This window comes from Marmota monax, unplaced genomic scaffold, assembly GCF_021218885.2.
Source record: "Marmota monax isolate L192 unplaced genomic scaffold, Marmota_monax_Labrador192_F-V1.1 WCK01_AAM20220418_F8-fsc00009, whole genome shotgun sequence".
Taxonomy (NCBI): Eukaryota; Metazoa; Chordata; class Mammalia; order Rodentia; family Sciuridae; genus Marmota; species Marmota monax.
The window spans coordinates 23,151,504-23,167,607 of NW_026694710.1; the positions used below are offsets into that span (position 1 = coordinate 23,151,504).

A 16,104-nucleotide genomic window follows, 5' to 3' on the forward strand; every position below is an offset into this window, starting at 1 on the left:
TGCACAGGAAGCCTCACAACACAGAATCCCCCAGCCTCGGGTGTTAATATGCTGAGGTTCAGAAATCCCCCCAAATAACCTTCTCATACACCAGATGAGAGCGTTTTGAAGATGTCGGACGAGCCCTGTACCATGCACCCAGCTCTAGAGCCACAGTGAATGGAGATCCGAGCTCCACCAGCCCCCACACTGAGAGTGTGGGCAGGACCTGGGGTGGGAATCCATGGGACTCCTCCGAGAAGGAAGGAGCTTGATCAAGCACCAACAAAAGGCATCCCATTCAGTATTTCAGTAAAACAGCAGGTTCTCAAAAATACTGTTTTCTCCTCATCTTATTCTACCCCAATCTTTTCAAATGTGTTTTTAGTTTATTGTAGTATAAAATAACTTGAGCTCCTCGTTTAGCTGGGGGTGTCTGCCAAGCCTGTGCTCCAGCTGCCTTAACAGAACGTCACAGACCTGGGGGATTAAACAGCTGACTTTGTCATCTCATAGTTCTGGAGGCTGGAAGTCCAAGGGGAAGGTCGCAGTAGGAGTCATTTCTCTTAAGGCCTCTCTCCTTGGTTTGCCGATGGCCGCTTCCTTGCTGTATCCTCATAGGGTCTTTCCTCTATTGTACATCCCTGGAGTCTCCTTAGCTTCTTAAAAAGACACTCGTCACGTAGGATTGGACATCTTTATTAAGACCTCATTTAACCCTCATTAACTCCTTAAAGACCCCATCTCCAAATGCAGTCACAATGGGACTGGGCCTTTGACATGTGAACATCAGGGGACACCGTTCAGCCCAGAAGGAGCACATACACTGTGCTCCTGAAGGTTTCTTCTTTTCAGCTGGACTTGTCTCAGTAATCAATTCCCCAGGAGCAGAGCCTGAGGCAGGGGTTGGGATACACGTTTCACCCAGGGAGGATCCTTTAGAAGGACCCAGTAAAGGTGAGGGAAGCAGAAGAGGCAGGGCAAGGAGCCAGCAAGGCTCTGCTCTCAGGTCAAGTTCAGCCTCACCTGACCCAGGGGTGGTTCTGGAGCCAAAGTCACACCAGAGTTATCTCATTCAAGACATCCCACCACTGTCTGTCGTCAGCTGCAGGCTGCCTGGTAGGGAGGATCCATCTCCAGGCCAATGTCAGTCTCCTGAGAAGGGCCAACCAGGAGCCTTTGGCAGCCAACGCAGAGCTGGGGGCAGTGGGGGGTGGAGAGTGGTGGGTCTGGGAAGGAGATGTGGGCAGCTAGAGAGTCACCAGCCAGGAACTTAGTACTCCAGCCCTGGTCCTGGCTGCCTGCTTGGAGGGCTTGCTTAGCAAGTGAGAACGGCAGGAGCTCTGGGAGATGGAAACTGTCCTGGGTTCATTATAGGCCTTAAGAAGTAAGCCTGGACATGATTGGTGAGACCAGAGGACTTCAGGAATGCAGGCTTCTAGAGATGAAAACACAGTCGGCAGGAACTCCAAGCACAAAGTTTCTTTGGTACTAGTTATTCCCTATTCATCTCTTTTCTCATGGATATGACCCATTTGGTATTGTAGATGCATTAGCTGGAAAAGCGTGGCTGAAAATCATAATAAGTCTTTGCGCTTGCTATGCTTTTTAAGTGGTTTAAGTGTGCCCTCCCTCCAAAGATTCATGTTTTGAAAGCTTGGTCCCCAGTGTGGTGATATTGAGGGATGATAGGACCTTTAAAAGGTGGGGCTTAGTGCAGGGTAATTAGGTCATGTGACATCATCCCTGGCAGGGTTTCATGTAATAGTGGGTTGTTATACAAGTGAGTCTGACCCATATGTCTCTCTTTCACACATTTTCCTGCTCTGATGCCATTTGTCCTGTGGCCCTCACTAGAGGACAAATCAATGGGGCCACCCAATCTTGGACTTGCAGTTGCCTAAACTGAGCTGAATAAATTTCTTTTTTAAAAAAGCATCCACCCTTAGGTATTTTGTTAAAGCAGAAGAGATGCACTTGTGTAACCTGTCCCCTCTCCTACCACACGTCTATGAGAAGAACCACGCTGGCCCTCTCTGAGCTCAGGCAGGACCTTCTGTTTCCCTGTCACATCACATAGCATTTTGTGCTGTGATCACTTTATTACATTCTGCCCTCCCCCAAGAAGGGAGCTCCCCAGGGTAAGAACCATGTCTGTTCAGACCCCAGCACCTCGCGCTGCAGCTTGTACACAGCAAATTAATGTTGGGCGAGTGGGAAGAGCTTGATGTCCTTCTACTGCAGTCGCCCAGAGCGGCCATCCTGTGTCCAGGAAGCCTTTCAGACTTGCCTACTTTTGTCCCTCCACACATATTTGCTGAGCACTTACCATGGGCTGAGCCCTGGGGATGCACACGGTTGTCGGAGCCCCTGCTGTCCCAGACACACAGTCCAGTCAGGCCACACAGGCAAGTAACTGGCACGTGGAGTGTGTCATTTGGCCTGTGACAAGAACCATCGAGAAAAGCAGAGCAGGTTAGGAGGTGATGAGGTGCAGGGGAGAGGTACCACTTGCTGGAAATGAGAGGCCTCTCGGGTGGGAGGGAACGAGCCACGCTCATCTCGGGGTGACAGCTCTTCAGGCAGAGACAACAGAAGTGCAAAGGCCCGTGGGGAGGAAGAAGGAGGGAGAGGAGGAGGGGAGGGAGGACAGGCCCAAGAAACGGTGTGGGGACGCAGCTGGGTCAGACCCTGGGGGCCAGGGTGAGAAGTTTGGCTTTTCCTCTAAGGTGGGGAATGACTGGGACTTCCTACTAAGGACAGGTCTGACCTACATTTTGGAAACCATGCTGTCCTCAGGGACCTGGGAGGCTGCTCAGGAGAGCCGCCCAGGTGAGAGGTGATGTGGTGGCACCGGGGTTGCCAAGACAGAGTGCTGGGTGGTAAGAGGTAGGAGCAGGGACGGCCTGCTGGGGCCACCAGGGAAGGCAGGGGTATGGGCACAGAGCAGGAAGGGCAGGGCATGCGGGGAGCATGAGGAGGGCCTCCTGGAATGGCTGAGAATGGAGAGCAAAGTGACCAGCTGAGAATGAGGGAAAGAGGACTTGAGAGGACAGCAGGCTGCCAGATGGACCAGGAAACTGTAGAATAGAAGCCACCCGAGGTTGGTGGACATGAATTTCAGCTGAGACCAGTCCACAGGGTCATAGGTTTCGTCCAGCTGCACTGAGCTTGCAGATGCGGGTGCACAGCAAGGAGACATTCAGCCAGGTGGGGTTCTGCCAGGTGCACGTAATGAAATGGAGAGCCATGGACTCCAAGCTGCGGAAGGAGGAATGGACGGACATGAGGGTGGCAGATGTGGAAATAAGGTGTGGTCTTGGGCTATAGGACTAGGGAGGCTAAAGGATTGGAGGTTGTGACTCAGTGGTGGTGCGCTCATCTGGCATGTGTAAGGCACTGGGTTCGCACCACATAAAAATAAAATACATAAAATAAAGGTAGCGTGTCCATCTACAACTAAAAAAAATAAAAAAAAAATAAAGAATTTGTAGAAGAAATGTGAAGGCAGCCGGTATTTCCAGCATTCCCTGGTTTCACAGGAGCTTGGTGAAAAGGACATTCCAAATTCAGGCTGAAATCATATTCCTTGTGTCTTACACTAACTGATCCCTGCCTGTGTGTCAAGAAAAACATGATGTAGAAGGCAGCAGCTCTCAGGCTTTCTCTGACCTTCCTTGGTCTGAGCTGAATGTCCCCAGTTCTGCTGAGCATTGTCTCAGGCAACCTGCTCTCCAGTCTCTTGAGATTGTCTGCCTGAGAGCTGATGGTCTCCTGGGTCTCACAGGGAAGATTCTATACTCCTGGAGGAGCTCAAAATAATGAATCAGGGTCCTGGATAGAGTTCCAGGGGGTCCTGTGTCATCCTCTCAGAATCGATCTCCTTGGTTTCTGTTTCTGAGTTCATCGTTGGGGAAAAAATGGAAATACATAATTAAAGTCCCCATCTCTGCACCCCAGTGAGTCAGCTTTGAATTATTTGCAAATAAGGTTTCCATCCTCTGGGGAAGCTGTCCGGCTGGGGGTTATTTGGGGGAAGTAATGTATCAATATGATGGACTTGCTTAGAGAGTGCCCAGTCTCACTAGCAAGTGGGTCACGTCAGACTCTGAAGCTTCCCTGCACAGACCAAAGACACTCTCGTGGCTGCTGCAAAATCTCAAGCCAATGCCCTGGGTGACATTCTTGGCTTCTCTCTTTCTCTCTACCTTGTACAATCCATGAACAAATTCCAGCAATTCCATCCTCAAAACACCCAGGGTCTCACCACTTCAACCTTCCTCCATTGCCACCCACCTGGTCCAAAGCAGCATAGGGTCCCCAAGCAGGCCTCCTGTTTCCACGCCTGCCCCTCAGGTCCATGAGCCACATGGGAGACTATGCGTCTTGTTAAAACATAAGTCAGGACCCACCATTCCTCTCCCAGGGGTCTCGTAGGGGCTGCTTGCCCGACCCGGGGTGGAGAACTAGTCTTCATGGCAGCATAAAAGTCCCTTCAGGAGCCCCTCGGCCACTCTGCTCCCCCATTCACCTTCTGCTGCTTGCTCTCTCGTCCTCCATTCCTCCAGCCATACTGGACTCCATAGTGCTTCTGGAAGCGCCCTGCTTGGCTCTCTGCACCTCTGCCTTGAGCGCTGCTCCCAGATATCCTTGTGGCTCATTGATTCTCATTCTTCATGTTGGTGCCCAGGTGTCACCTCCTCGGGTACTCCCTCCTGGTCCACCCTGTAGAAGTCACAGGGTGCACAAAATGAAATGGAGAGCCATGGACTCCAAGCTGCGGAAGCAGGAATGGATGGACATGAGGGTGGCAGGTGTGGAAATAAGGTGTGGTCTTTAGTTGTCTCCACAGCATCCACCACCATCCACCTTGCTGAATTTTTCACTCATTTATTGGGCAAAGCACAAAGTCAGGGTCTTTGTCACATTCATTGTTGAATGCCAGCCCTGGTGTCCAGCACCCAGTCCAAGATGAATGAATGAATAATTTTTGAAAGAATGAGTAGTTATGAGTGAATATGGCAGCCACCCTGCAGGTAGTGGAGCATCATGGCTACTAGGCTAGTAGGTCTTTCATTTAATAGTGTGTGACCTTGACTTGAGGTTCTTCCAGATCTGTGTCCTCCAGCGTGAATGGAGTGACAAGAACCTCCTCAGAGAGTAACTTTACACGATGAGTATAAAGTCCGAAAACTGTGCCTGGCCCACAGTAAGCCTTCAGTGTTTGGCAGTTGTCATTTTTGCTTTTATTTATTTTTAAATTTCTTGAGTATCCAAACAAGATCCAGGGGCCACCCAAAGAATTCCACATAAATCATCTAATTCTCATGGGAGCCTGTGGGGTAGGAATTGTGATAAATTTTATAGTTAAAGACACCAACACTAAGAGTGTAAGTCACTGAATCAGTAGGTGATGGAGTGAGTCAAGAAGGGACATTATTTGGAGGCAGATTGGGGAGAACCCCATATTTCCTGTGCTCAGACCTAGAAGTTGGACTAAGACTTAGGACAGACCAAAGCTGGGTCACATGGAGGAAGCCTGGCTCAGCATGGCCTGGCTCCTATAATTCATCTTCTTGGTTATGCAACAGGTATGTATGGGGCCCTTACATGCACAGAAAGGGACTCAGTGGCAGGGTCTACAGTGGCAAGACAAAAATTTCTGCTCTCAAGTAGCTTACACATACTAGTGGGAGAAATGAGCAGCAAACATGAAAACACAGAAATCTACAGTGCAATTTCTCAGGTGTTGAGAATGGGAAGAAAAGAGCAGGGTTGAGGATGGGGCGGATGGGCTGTGGTTGGTAGGGCATCCGGAGGTGATCTGTGAACTGAGACTAATGAGATAAGTCAGTCATGCACCAAGCAGAGGGGACGGTAGTACCCAAGAGGAGACAGCAAGGACAAGGACCAGGAGTTGAGGACCAGCCTGGCATGCCTGAGGGACCATGGGAGGCTCAGGAGTTCAGAGCAGTGAGACCAGCCTGAGGGTATCAGACGAGAGCCGGCGGCAAAGGCCATCTCAGGTGGGGGTCAAGGGCCCTGGTGTGGAGTCTATCCTAAGTTCACCGAGCAGGGACCAGATGGCTTTAAGCCAGGGATGGACGTCAGCACATGCTTTGAAAGGATCACAGGGCTGCTCTGTGGACAGTGAATGACTGCAGGGCAGCAGTGGAAGCAGAGCCATCTGGGGCCACTGCAGTGGTCTGCAGTGACATGGCCCCCACCCTGCCACAATGTGGGACTGGAAATGAGAGGGGTGGTTTGATTTGGGAAGTGATTTGGAGGCAGTGATGGATTGGATGTGGGCAGTGAAGGAAACAGAAGGTGCGAGTCCGATTGTTGGCTTACACCACGGGGAAGATGGGCTGAGTTACTCAGATGGGGTGGACGGTGGAGAAGGGCAGTGCGTGGGGTCGGGGTCCTTGGTAGTGAGAGCTGAGAGTTAGGTTTTTGATGGTCAGTGTGAGATGCCACGAGGCATCCCAGAGGACAGATCTAGAAACTGTTAAATATGCAAGTGTGAAGCAAGAGGTGAGTCCAGGCCAGAGAATTGGGAATTGTCATCCATTAAGATGACATTCCATATGAGACTGGGTGACACCTTCTAGGGAGGCAGTGCAAAGGAGAGAGATGAGCTGGAGCTTGGGGACACTCCATGGTCAAGGGGCAGGAGATGAGTGGGAACCAGCCCAGATAATGAGAAGAGAGAAAGCAGGGGAGGGGACCCAGGTGTCTGGAGAAGACCATGTTTCCACCAAGTGGGGCCATCCAGCCTGGCAATGCAGCTAGAGGCCGCCAGAGGCCGTATGAGCAGAAGACAAAGTCAGAGATGGGCTCTGTCAGAGTAGATGTTGCTGATGGCGCCACAGGAGTGGCATCTCTGGGGGGACAGAGATGAGCTGATCCAGGAGCAGCCTGGAAAGAGCAGCAGGAAGCACACAATTGATAGCGAGTCTCCCCCTAAAATGGAGCAGAGGGTCAGGCAGGGATGAGGACAGAGAGGCAACGCGGAGGTGTGTGTGTAGGGCGACTGAGCAGAGGTGTGGAGTGAGTCTAGTGGGGCAAAGCAGGGAGACCCCACCCCAAGGACACCCACACGTCTTCTGCCAGATCTCATTGCTGGCAGGCGGGCTGCTGAATTTGAGGCTGTCATCTGATAATGGCCTTTGCTTCCTCTTCTGTGAAGACATCCTTAGCACAGAAAGCTGCAGGTGTAAGTGAGATAATCTGTGCGGACACCACGACTTTTCTGGCATTGTAGAGGCCTCGTGCGAGTCTGTACCAAGGAGTGAGATTCTCTGAGAATCTGTTTACAGTCACATGTCACACGATGATGTCTCAGGATTCTCATGAAGTAACACTGTGGTCACTTAGGGTATGTTAAGCACGCTGCACGCTGTCCACACATGGATGAAATTGTCTAACAACGCATTTCTAAGATGTATCGCTGTCACTGAATGACGTGACTATACATCAAGTGCCTTTGGAGAATCTGATGAGCATCCAGGCTGCACAGCCACCGGGAGGCTAATGGTGTGTTCAGGGTCAGTGTTCATGTCATCCAGAGCCAGGTGTCGTTGGCTGCAGAGGGCCGTGCAGAAGGTGTCTGGGAGCAGGAGCTGGGTATGGTTTCTAACGAAGCCTTTTCTTCCTCGCCATCTGAAGAGCAGGGAGCACACTGTGCCACCCGAGAGCCTGGCAGAGCATCTCACAGACTCATTTGATGCTAGACCCTGCACAGCAGGGATGTGTCCTGTGAGGCCTCGTGGGGTGAAGCGGACCCTAGGTAGGAGCTGCAGGGAGAATCGTTTGGCTCTTTGTTGTTTTACAGTCAAGCTCCTTCCACCCCTGGGATGGAGTCAAAATGGAGAGGCAGCATTTATGAGGGTTCAAAGGCCAGAGCCACCCTGTGGAGGGCCCAGGCAGCTGGGACCACAGGGAGAGGGCTGGTGCCCAGAGGAGTGAGGCCTGCTGCTGTGGGCAGAGGGAGGGAGACCCTGCTCCTCCCCTCCCAGCCCCGACAGGAGGCTCTCACTGGCCAATCCTGCCTGGAGCTGGGAGGTCACAGAGTTCCAGAGGAAGGGAAAGGGAGGGAGAGCAGATGGCAGCTGTGTGCAGTGGTCTCCCTTGAGTGGTTTCTCCTTCCACAGCTTCAGCTACCTGTAGTCAGCTGTGTTCTGAAAATATTAAATGGAAAATTCCAGAAATGAACAGCTCCTAGGTGTTTAATTGCATGTCATTCTGAACAGCATGAGGACATCTCACTGTTAAAATGTGTGGCTCCACTTTGGAAAAGACCCAATGGATGTAAAGTTAAGGGTCCCTTTCCACTCTGCCCTCTGCACTCCATTCCCCACCCAGAAGGCACCCAGCATTTCCAGTTTGTGTGCGTCTTTTCCAGCTTTTTGTACCTAGTCTACAGACAGACAGACAGACACACACACACACACACACACACACACCTTTACCACACACATTGTTGCATATTTACACAAATTTCTTCACCTCTGGCGCTTGTACCTTGGGGTCTTTCCACATCTCAACCTGGAAAGGTCCCTCTCTGAATGCCCCACTAGGGGGAGGTGTTGCAATTTATTTAAACAGTCCCCTAACAGAGGACACTTAGGTTGTTTATGTCACTGCTACTACAGAGGATGTTGTAATGAGCAATCTTGTTACATAATCACGGAGCCACAAAAGTCAGTGACTAGGGGATTCTTTAGGAAGATGTAAAATGGGGAGAAAATTTAATAGAAAGTTTGAGACAGATAAGTGGGATAAGTCAGATAAGCGGGGCAGGCTCTGGTGTGGAATCAAGAGAACTAACTCCTAAAAGTAATGAGTCTCCTTCCAAGCCCCTGGCTTCTCACAACTTACCAGCGGTTCCTTTGTTTTACTTTTCTAGAACTGGTGACTGAGCCCAGACCCTTGTGCATGCTAGGCCAGTGCTCTACCATAAGCTACAGCACTAGCCTTTAAAAAAAAAAAAAAAAAAAATATATATATATATATATATATATATAGATAGATAGATAGATAGATGGATAGATAGATAGATAGATATAGATATATATAGATATATAGATATAATTTTTTTTAAAATTTTGAGACAGGTTCTTACAAAGTTGTTGAAGCTGGCCTTGAACTTGGGATCCCCCAGCCTCAGCCTCCCCACTCACTGGGATTATAAGCAAGTGCCACCACACCTGGCTCACTGAGTCTTTAGAGAGAGAAATAAGCTGTGAGAGCTGAGTCGTTTCTCCAGCTCCTTGACTTGTTAATGGTATGACTAAAGTTTCTGATTTGCCAGTGTCCTAGTTAACATGTCCACAAAATGGGGATAACAAGAATAACTACCTCAGCCAGGTGCTGTGGTGCACACCTGTAATCCCAGCAGCTCAGGGGGCTGAGACAGGAGGATCACAAGTTCAAAGCCAGCCTCAGCAAAAGCAAGGTGCTAAGCAACTCAGGGAGACCCTGTCTCTAAATAAAATACAAAATAGGGCTGGGGATGTGGCTCAGTGGTCGAGTGCCCCTGAGTTCAATCCCCGGTTATCTGCCCCCACCAAAAAAAAGAATAACTACCTCACTGGGACATTTTGAGGATTAGATGAAGCTCATGGAAAGTGCTTAGAACAGGGTCTGTCATATAGCCAGAGTTCCATAAATGTGAGCTGTTAAGATCCTTTTGCAAGTGAAGAGAAAAAAACTGAGCAAAGATTCCCACATCCTAAAAGGTAGAACTGGTGCAGGAATCCAGGTCTCGAGGTCTTAGGATACACTAGTAAAACAGCCATCACAACCCCGATATATGGCAATTAATACTAATTATTGCCATGGAATTCACCTGCCCATGTTCTAGGGGACACCTTGTACTGCAGTTCATCAAGTCCAAGATGCATGGGGTAAGAAGTAGTGTTATGTAGGCACCATGGAGGGGGTGGAGGTGGGGAGGAAGGAAGGTAGGGAAAGAGAGGGAGGAAGGAAAGGCAGAGATGGGATGGCGGTGGGGGAGGGAGGCAGAAGAGGAAGAAGCCGAGCACAGCGGCAGGCACCATGTTCCTTATGGAGCCACTGTGCACTCCACATACCCTGCTCTGCTCGGCTCGCTCAGCAGGCTGGGGCCGGGACCTGCACCCCAACCTCCATTTGTCCTTTGCGAGTAGGAGTCCTGGAGGAGGAGAGACAGGACTTGCTCAGCTTTGTTTGCCTGAATTTTCCACCATTCCCAATAATGCCCTTGGCAGTTGATTACAGCTTCCAGCTTCCAGCTTTTGTTCACACCTCGGAACTGTGCTCAGAGTTCCCCTCCAGGAAGCAGTACCAGTGGGCAGTACCCATGCCCAAGCTCTGACTGGCCCTCCAGGGCCTCTCTTTCAAAACCTCAAGTTATCAGTAGGACGTGGGCAGCATCCGTCCTCAGAGGTCCCCCTTTTGACATCTCAACCCCCCCGCCATATTTGCTTAATCAATTCCCTGTGTTAAATTCTCTCCATTAAAATAACTAGAGCGTGGGGCTGGGGCTGGGGCTCAGTGGTAGAGCACTCGCCTAGCACGTGTGAGGCCCTGGGTTCGGACCTCAGCCCCACATAAAAATAAAAATAAATAAAATAAAGGCATTGTGTCCAACTACACCTAAAAAAAATTTAAAAATAAAAATAAATAAAATAACTAGAGCAGATTTGGCACCCTTGCCCGGGACCCTGACTTATGGGGACCTTGTTTCCTGAAATTTTATATGAAAGGCTTCGAATTGATGAAATAAAATCCTACAACAGGGGATTTCCAGGGGCCAGGGCTGTCGGAGCTTTGGAAATGACCTAGTTGAGCCAGCGGTGAACCCAGAGGGAAGGAAGGTCTCACAGCTCAAGTGGTGGGGCGGGGTCCTGACTCTCAGGCAGGTCCTGATGCTCCTCCCACGGTGCCTGTCCTACTCTGCCCATCTTTCTGCTTTGAGGATGGATGGGTCCTTGGCATGCCTCACAGTGGGGTCCTCATCAAACCCCTTTTCCTTCCAGGAAGAACACCTTGCTGATCAACAACGGGTTTGCCATCTCTGCTGCACTCCTGATGGCCTTTGCCCTCCAGGCTGAAGCCTTTGAAATGCTCATAGTGGGACGCTTCATCATGGGCGTGGATGGAGGTGAGACCCCCGTGAGGTGGATGGGGGCAGTGACACGTTCCTAGGAGGTGTCTGGAACTGCCGGCAGTGTTTGGGGCTGTCACAGACTGGGACTCCTGATGGGTATTGACTTGGCAGGACCAAGGATGCTGGAACTCTGCACAGGGAGAAAGTCCAGTGACATGAAGCACTGTTCGCAATGCCCTGGCACCTGACTGAGAACCTCCAGCTGGCAGACAACATCAGCCCGCCCAGCTGGAGGTCTTCAGCATTTCATGTCCTCCTTCGTCACGTCCATCATGAGATCCATATTCCAAGGAAATCTGGGTTTCCAGGGAGCTTCTGCGAGGCCCATGCTTCCCGCCTGCCTGACTCACTTAGTCTCCCAGCACTTCTACGGCACCTGCTCTGCCTCGTGTCCTCGGGCTGAGACACAGCCATCCAGAAGACTCTTGCCCTGCAACTCACATCGCAAGGGGTAGACAGAAAAGAAGCAGATGTACACATCCTAGGAAGAAAGCGAGGGGGCAGGGGTGGCATGGGCTACTCTATAAGGGCCAGTCGGGGAGGAAACACAAGCAGAGACCAGAATGAACCCAGGGTGAGGCCAATACCCAGGGCAGAGTGATGCAGAGTGTGGGTGAAGCCCTGCACCAGGGAACCTGGGGGGAAGGGCAGCCAGGGATGGGGTCAGACGCCAGGAGAGGCTATTCAGGTGTGGGGATGCTTGGTTCAGCACCCAGGATCCAGAATGACCAGCCATCCTGGAGTGTCCAGGACTGGAGTTTCCTGGGATGGATGGTATTGGGCAAACTGGGATGAGCTTCTCATACAGCCCACCTCCTCCACCACTGCCTAGCCTCGGCTCCCTCCCATCCCTGTGACATTTCACAATTGACAAGCAAGAACAGTCACCATGTATTTATTGACAGCTTGATGTATGTCAGCGCTCTGCCAAGCATCTCGCACTTATCCAGCGTGTGCGCAGCCCCCGTACAAGGCAATGACATCACTGTGCCAGCTTCACGGAGGAGCTAGGAAGTCAGCCCACGCCCTCCGCCATGACCCTCACTGCCTCTTCCATTCTGACCTTCTCACTCCCTCACTGCTTTGGGGAGTTGATGAGCATTTTGCCCAGTGAGCAGGAGGAGCATCAGGGTAAGGAAGGTAACAAGATACTCAGGTGCTCATCAAGTGGTCCACATGAGCCGGGAGCCTATGGGCTGTCATTTCCTTCCCACCACAGCAGGAGGAAGTGAGGGTCCTCACCCCATCTTGCAGATGAGTAAGCTAAGCCTGAGAAAGGGGTTCAGTCCACCCAATGAGGAAACCTAAACGCTGGGATCCAAACCCATCACAGCACGTTTTCCCCCTGTTGCCCTGCCCACTGAGCACCAGGTGCTAAATGCATCGGGAGCCAGCTTTTTACTAGGAGGCCAGTTGCTCCTAACATACATGTTTTGGATAAAAGTCCAAATTTCATCTGGTTGATTTTGTGACTTTCCAAATAATTGCTTCTCTTGGCTTTTCAAGCTGTTTTAAGTGGTGTGTCCTGGGCTAAGATGCAGTGGATGAGATTCTGAATTTATAATTAATATCCAGGTCATGCATTCACTTTCCTGGTCCCCCCGCCCCTTAGGAAGGGCTTCCTTGGATACCAACAAGGGGGTGAACTCAGCTCATCTTGGAGCACACTTACTGGTCAGGAGCTATGCTAGAGGCAATGGGAAGCCAAAGCTGGAAAGAAATTTTTGATATTCTCTCAAACTGGTAAAAAATTAGACAATAGTAGCAAGTGCTGACAGTCTTAATTTGCACAGCATTTTGGAAAGAGGAGGTGCAGAGCATATCTGAACTCTCACAGAAATCCCGCAAAACTTAAACTCAAATCTTATCCCCTTCCACCTTGGGGACGGGAAACTGAGGCTAAGAGAAGCTCACAGCCCCTTGCCCCAGGGTCCTGCTGCTTGTGTGTCACAGGGCTTCCAACCAGGACCTCCAGAACATGCCATAGCTCCAGAACGTGCACCCCGTGGGCTAAAGTCAGGAATGCACCTTTGGGAGCACTGCCACCAGTTTAGGCCTACACGGGGCCTTCAGAATAGCCCTGCCGGGCATAAGGGACACAAGGCCTTGAAACCAGCAAGGCCTCATTTTTATTAACAGGTGTGTGCAGTATTTTTGTAAATCATTTTTATGACTATGACTTTTTACCTGACACTTATCTGATAGGCCTCTGGCATGTAAATTTACTTCACAGGCACTGAGGTCATATGTGGGTGACCTATTCTGTAAAATAGGTCTACCCATATCCTCTGTAACCAAGCCCCATAACTTAAATAAAGAGGCAATTCAAGCTGGTGGGAAAAGCTTAGGCTCCAGAGCCAGGGAGCCATTGGGACTCTTTGAACAAGACAACATCTTTGGTCATCTCTAGATGCCACTTGGTGATTAGGAAAGTTACTCAATATCTATGCCTCAGTTTCCTCATCTTTACAATAGAGATAATAGTATATTTACTTCAGAAGGTTATAGGAAAAGCAAATAAGTTAATAGATGCAGAGAGATGGGTAGGACCCCAACTAATGGTAAGCACTATATGTGTTGATTATTATCATCATTGTTACCACCATCATCATCATCATCACCATCACCATCATCACTACCACCATCATCCCCACCACTATCATCACCTCCACCACCACCACTACCACCACCAACATCATAATCACCTCTACAACCACCATCACCACCACCATCACCTCCACCGATTACCAACACCATCATCATCATCTCCACCATTATCTTTAGCACCACCACCATCATTACTTCCATCACCAACACTACCACCGCCAACATCATCACCACCTCCACCAACACTACCACCATTAACATCCCCACCATTATCATTAGCAACACTACCACCTCCACCAACACCACCACTATCAGCTGTATCCTCTCCCATGAAATGCACCTCCCAGCCATACCCTATCGGGGAAATGACGGAGTGCCCAAGGAAACCTTACAATTTGTACAGCAGGCTAGGAATGATGCTTTGGCTCCAAGGTTGTCTATCATCATGAGCAGAGCAGAGGCTAGCGAGGGGCTGGGACCAGAGCGCTCCCCAGGGAACACCACTTTCTGACAGCTGTGTGCCTCCTCCTCAGGCATCTCCCTCAGTGTGCTCCCCATGTACCTCAACGAGATCTCACCCAAAGAGATCCGCGGCTCTCTGGGGCAGGTGACCGCCATCTTCATCTGCATTGGGGTGTTCGTTGGGCAGCTGCTGGGCCTGCCTGAGCTGCTGGGAAAGGTGAGTGTGGCTTCTGGCCAACCCCATCACTTCTTCTCACTGTTACCCTGTGCAAGAATCCTTGCTCCAGGAGCTCATCCCCCACAAGCCCCGATCCTGAGTGGTCAAGCCTTTCACTTGTTATTGGAGAGAAGTTGTTGTGTGTCCCTTCATATTTTTAAGACATAAAGAACACAAATTCAACAAATTCAAACCGTACAGGATGTTCAGATCCACCTACCCAGTGACTGTTGCCAGCAGCTCAATTTGCCTTTCATGGGCGTCTTCTGTGCTTTGAAAACCTACATAAACATCCATGGTTTGTTGTGGCTTATTCCATAGAGTCATGCCATACACATTGCTTTGCAACTTGCTGTTTTCATTTAATATAATTTGGGTACCTTCCAAGATGTTAGTTAACTGTATTTCACTCTTGCGTTTTTTTTCTTTTTCCTAAATAAGTAATCTCGCAATCTTCTGGTTTGGCTTGCTGTTTGGTGAACAGGAGACTGGATTCGAATTCCAGCTCAACAGTGTTCTTGCAGTGTGGTCTCAGCAAAAGAGAAGGGTCTCATCCAGGTCCGGGAGGGGTGGGGTGAACTTCCGCTTCTCAAAGGCAGTCCTCAAAAGTGGGCCCCCCAGGGTGAGCAGGAACTAGGCCAGCGGTGGGGGAGGGGTGGGAGAAGACCCTCTGGAGAAAGGGAATCACAGAGAAGGCCCCAAGATGGGACACAGCCCTCAGGAAACAACTGGGAGGGCTTGGGGGCTGAGGAGGGAGGAGGGACCTGCTCACTGGGCCCAGCCAACTTCAATAGGGGAACAGGGAGCACAGGTGGCCCTAGAGCAGGGGATGACATGGCCAGATTCACACTGGAAAGGGGCTCTGGGTGGTAATGGGGAAGCACAGGCCACAGTGGGGAGGGGGAGCAGGGGTGCAGGAGGCTTGGCAGAGGTCCCTGCTGCTGCTCTGGGCGATGAAGGTGGGCTGGGGCCCCGGGGATAGGGAGGAACCAGTGGTAACCAGGGAGGAAGCAGGGCTTGCTGCCCACTATTGGATGAAGGTGAGGGAAGGAGGGAGGGGTCAGGATGCGTCTGGGGGAAACGCTCATGATGGTGGAGAGCCCAGCATGTGTCCAGCGCATGTTGCAGGTGCTTGAAGACCTCAGCTCCTGCGCTGCTGAATTCTAGCGGGAGGCGGCAAGCAGCGGAGACAGTGTTAGTCAGCGGGCTCGGTAAGGAGTGCACTGTTGCCTGGCTCTTTGATTCCCATGTCCTCCTCAATAGCAGGCATGATGGCATGTCCTAAGTCCCTGAGCTCTGCTCAAGAATTACTTCCTCTGGGAAAGTATCGCTGGCAAATAGTGACCGTTCAGTGTGTCCTCAGAACACCTCGTGCACGGGCCTCTCCTGCGCCGTGATTTCTGTTTGCTTCTGCAACCTGCCTCTGTAGTAGAGCAGCCACGCTGACATGTGTGCAGGAGCCCAGAGGCGGTGGGTTTATCCGCCCAATCACAGGTACTTACAATATGCACCAGGCGTTGGGCTCTGCTGCTGGAGTGGTGGGCAGAGCCACCCTGCCCTGGGCAGCTCACAGGAAGGCAGTGGCCAGTGGGCACCAGGTGATGGGAGGCAGAGGTGCCTCCGTGCAGGGTCAGGGATGGTTTTCCTGCCGAGTGATGACTAGGACTTGTCTGGGCCAGAGCTGGTG

General features: G+C 50.9%; 1 protein-coding gene across 6 annotated transcripts in view; it reads left to right on the top strand.

Moving 5' to 3' along the window:
- The window catches only part of Slc2a9 (solute carrier family 2 member 9), a 146,713-nt gene that overhangs the window by 47,289 nt on the left and 83,320 nt on the right, over positions 1 to 16,104 (top strand). For all 6 annotated transcript variants that reach the window (XM_046423531.2, XM_058572412.1, XM_046423530.2 and 3 more), the window contains 2 exons: positions 11,001 to 11,125; positions 14,272 to 14,417. In XM_046423531.2, coding sequence (XP_046279487.1) covers positions 11,001 to 11,125; positions 14,272 to 14,417 — 271 coding nt within the window. The remainder of the gene's footprint in view (positions 1 to 11,000; positions 11,126 to 14,271; positions 14,418 to 16,104) is intronic.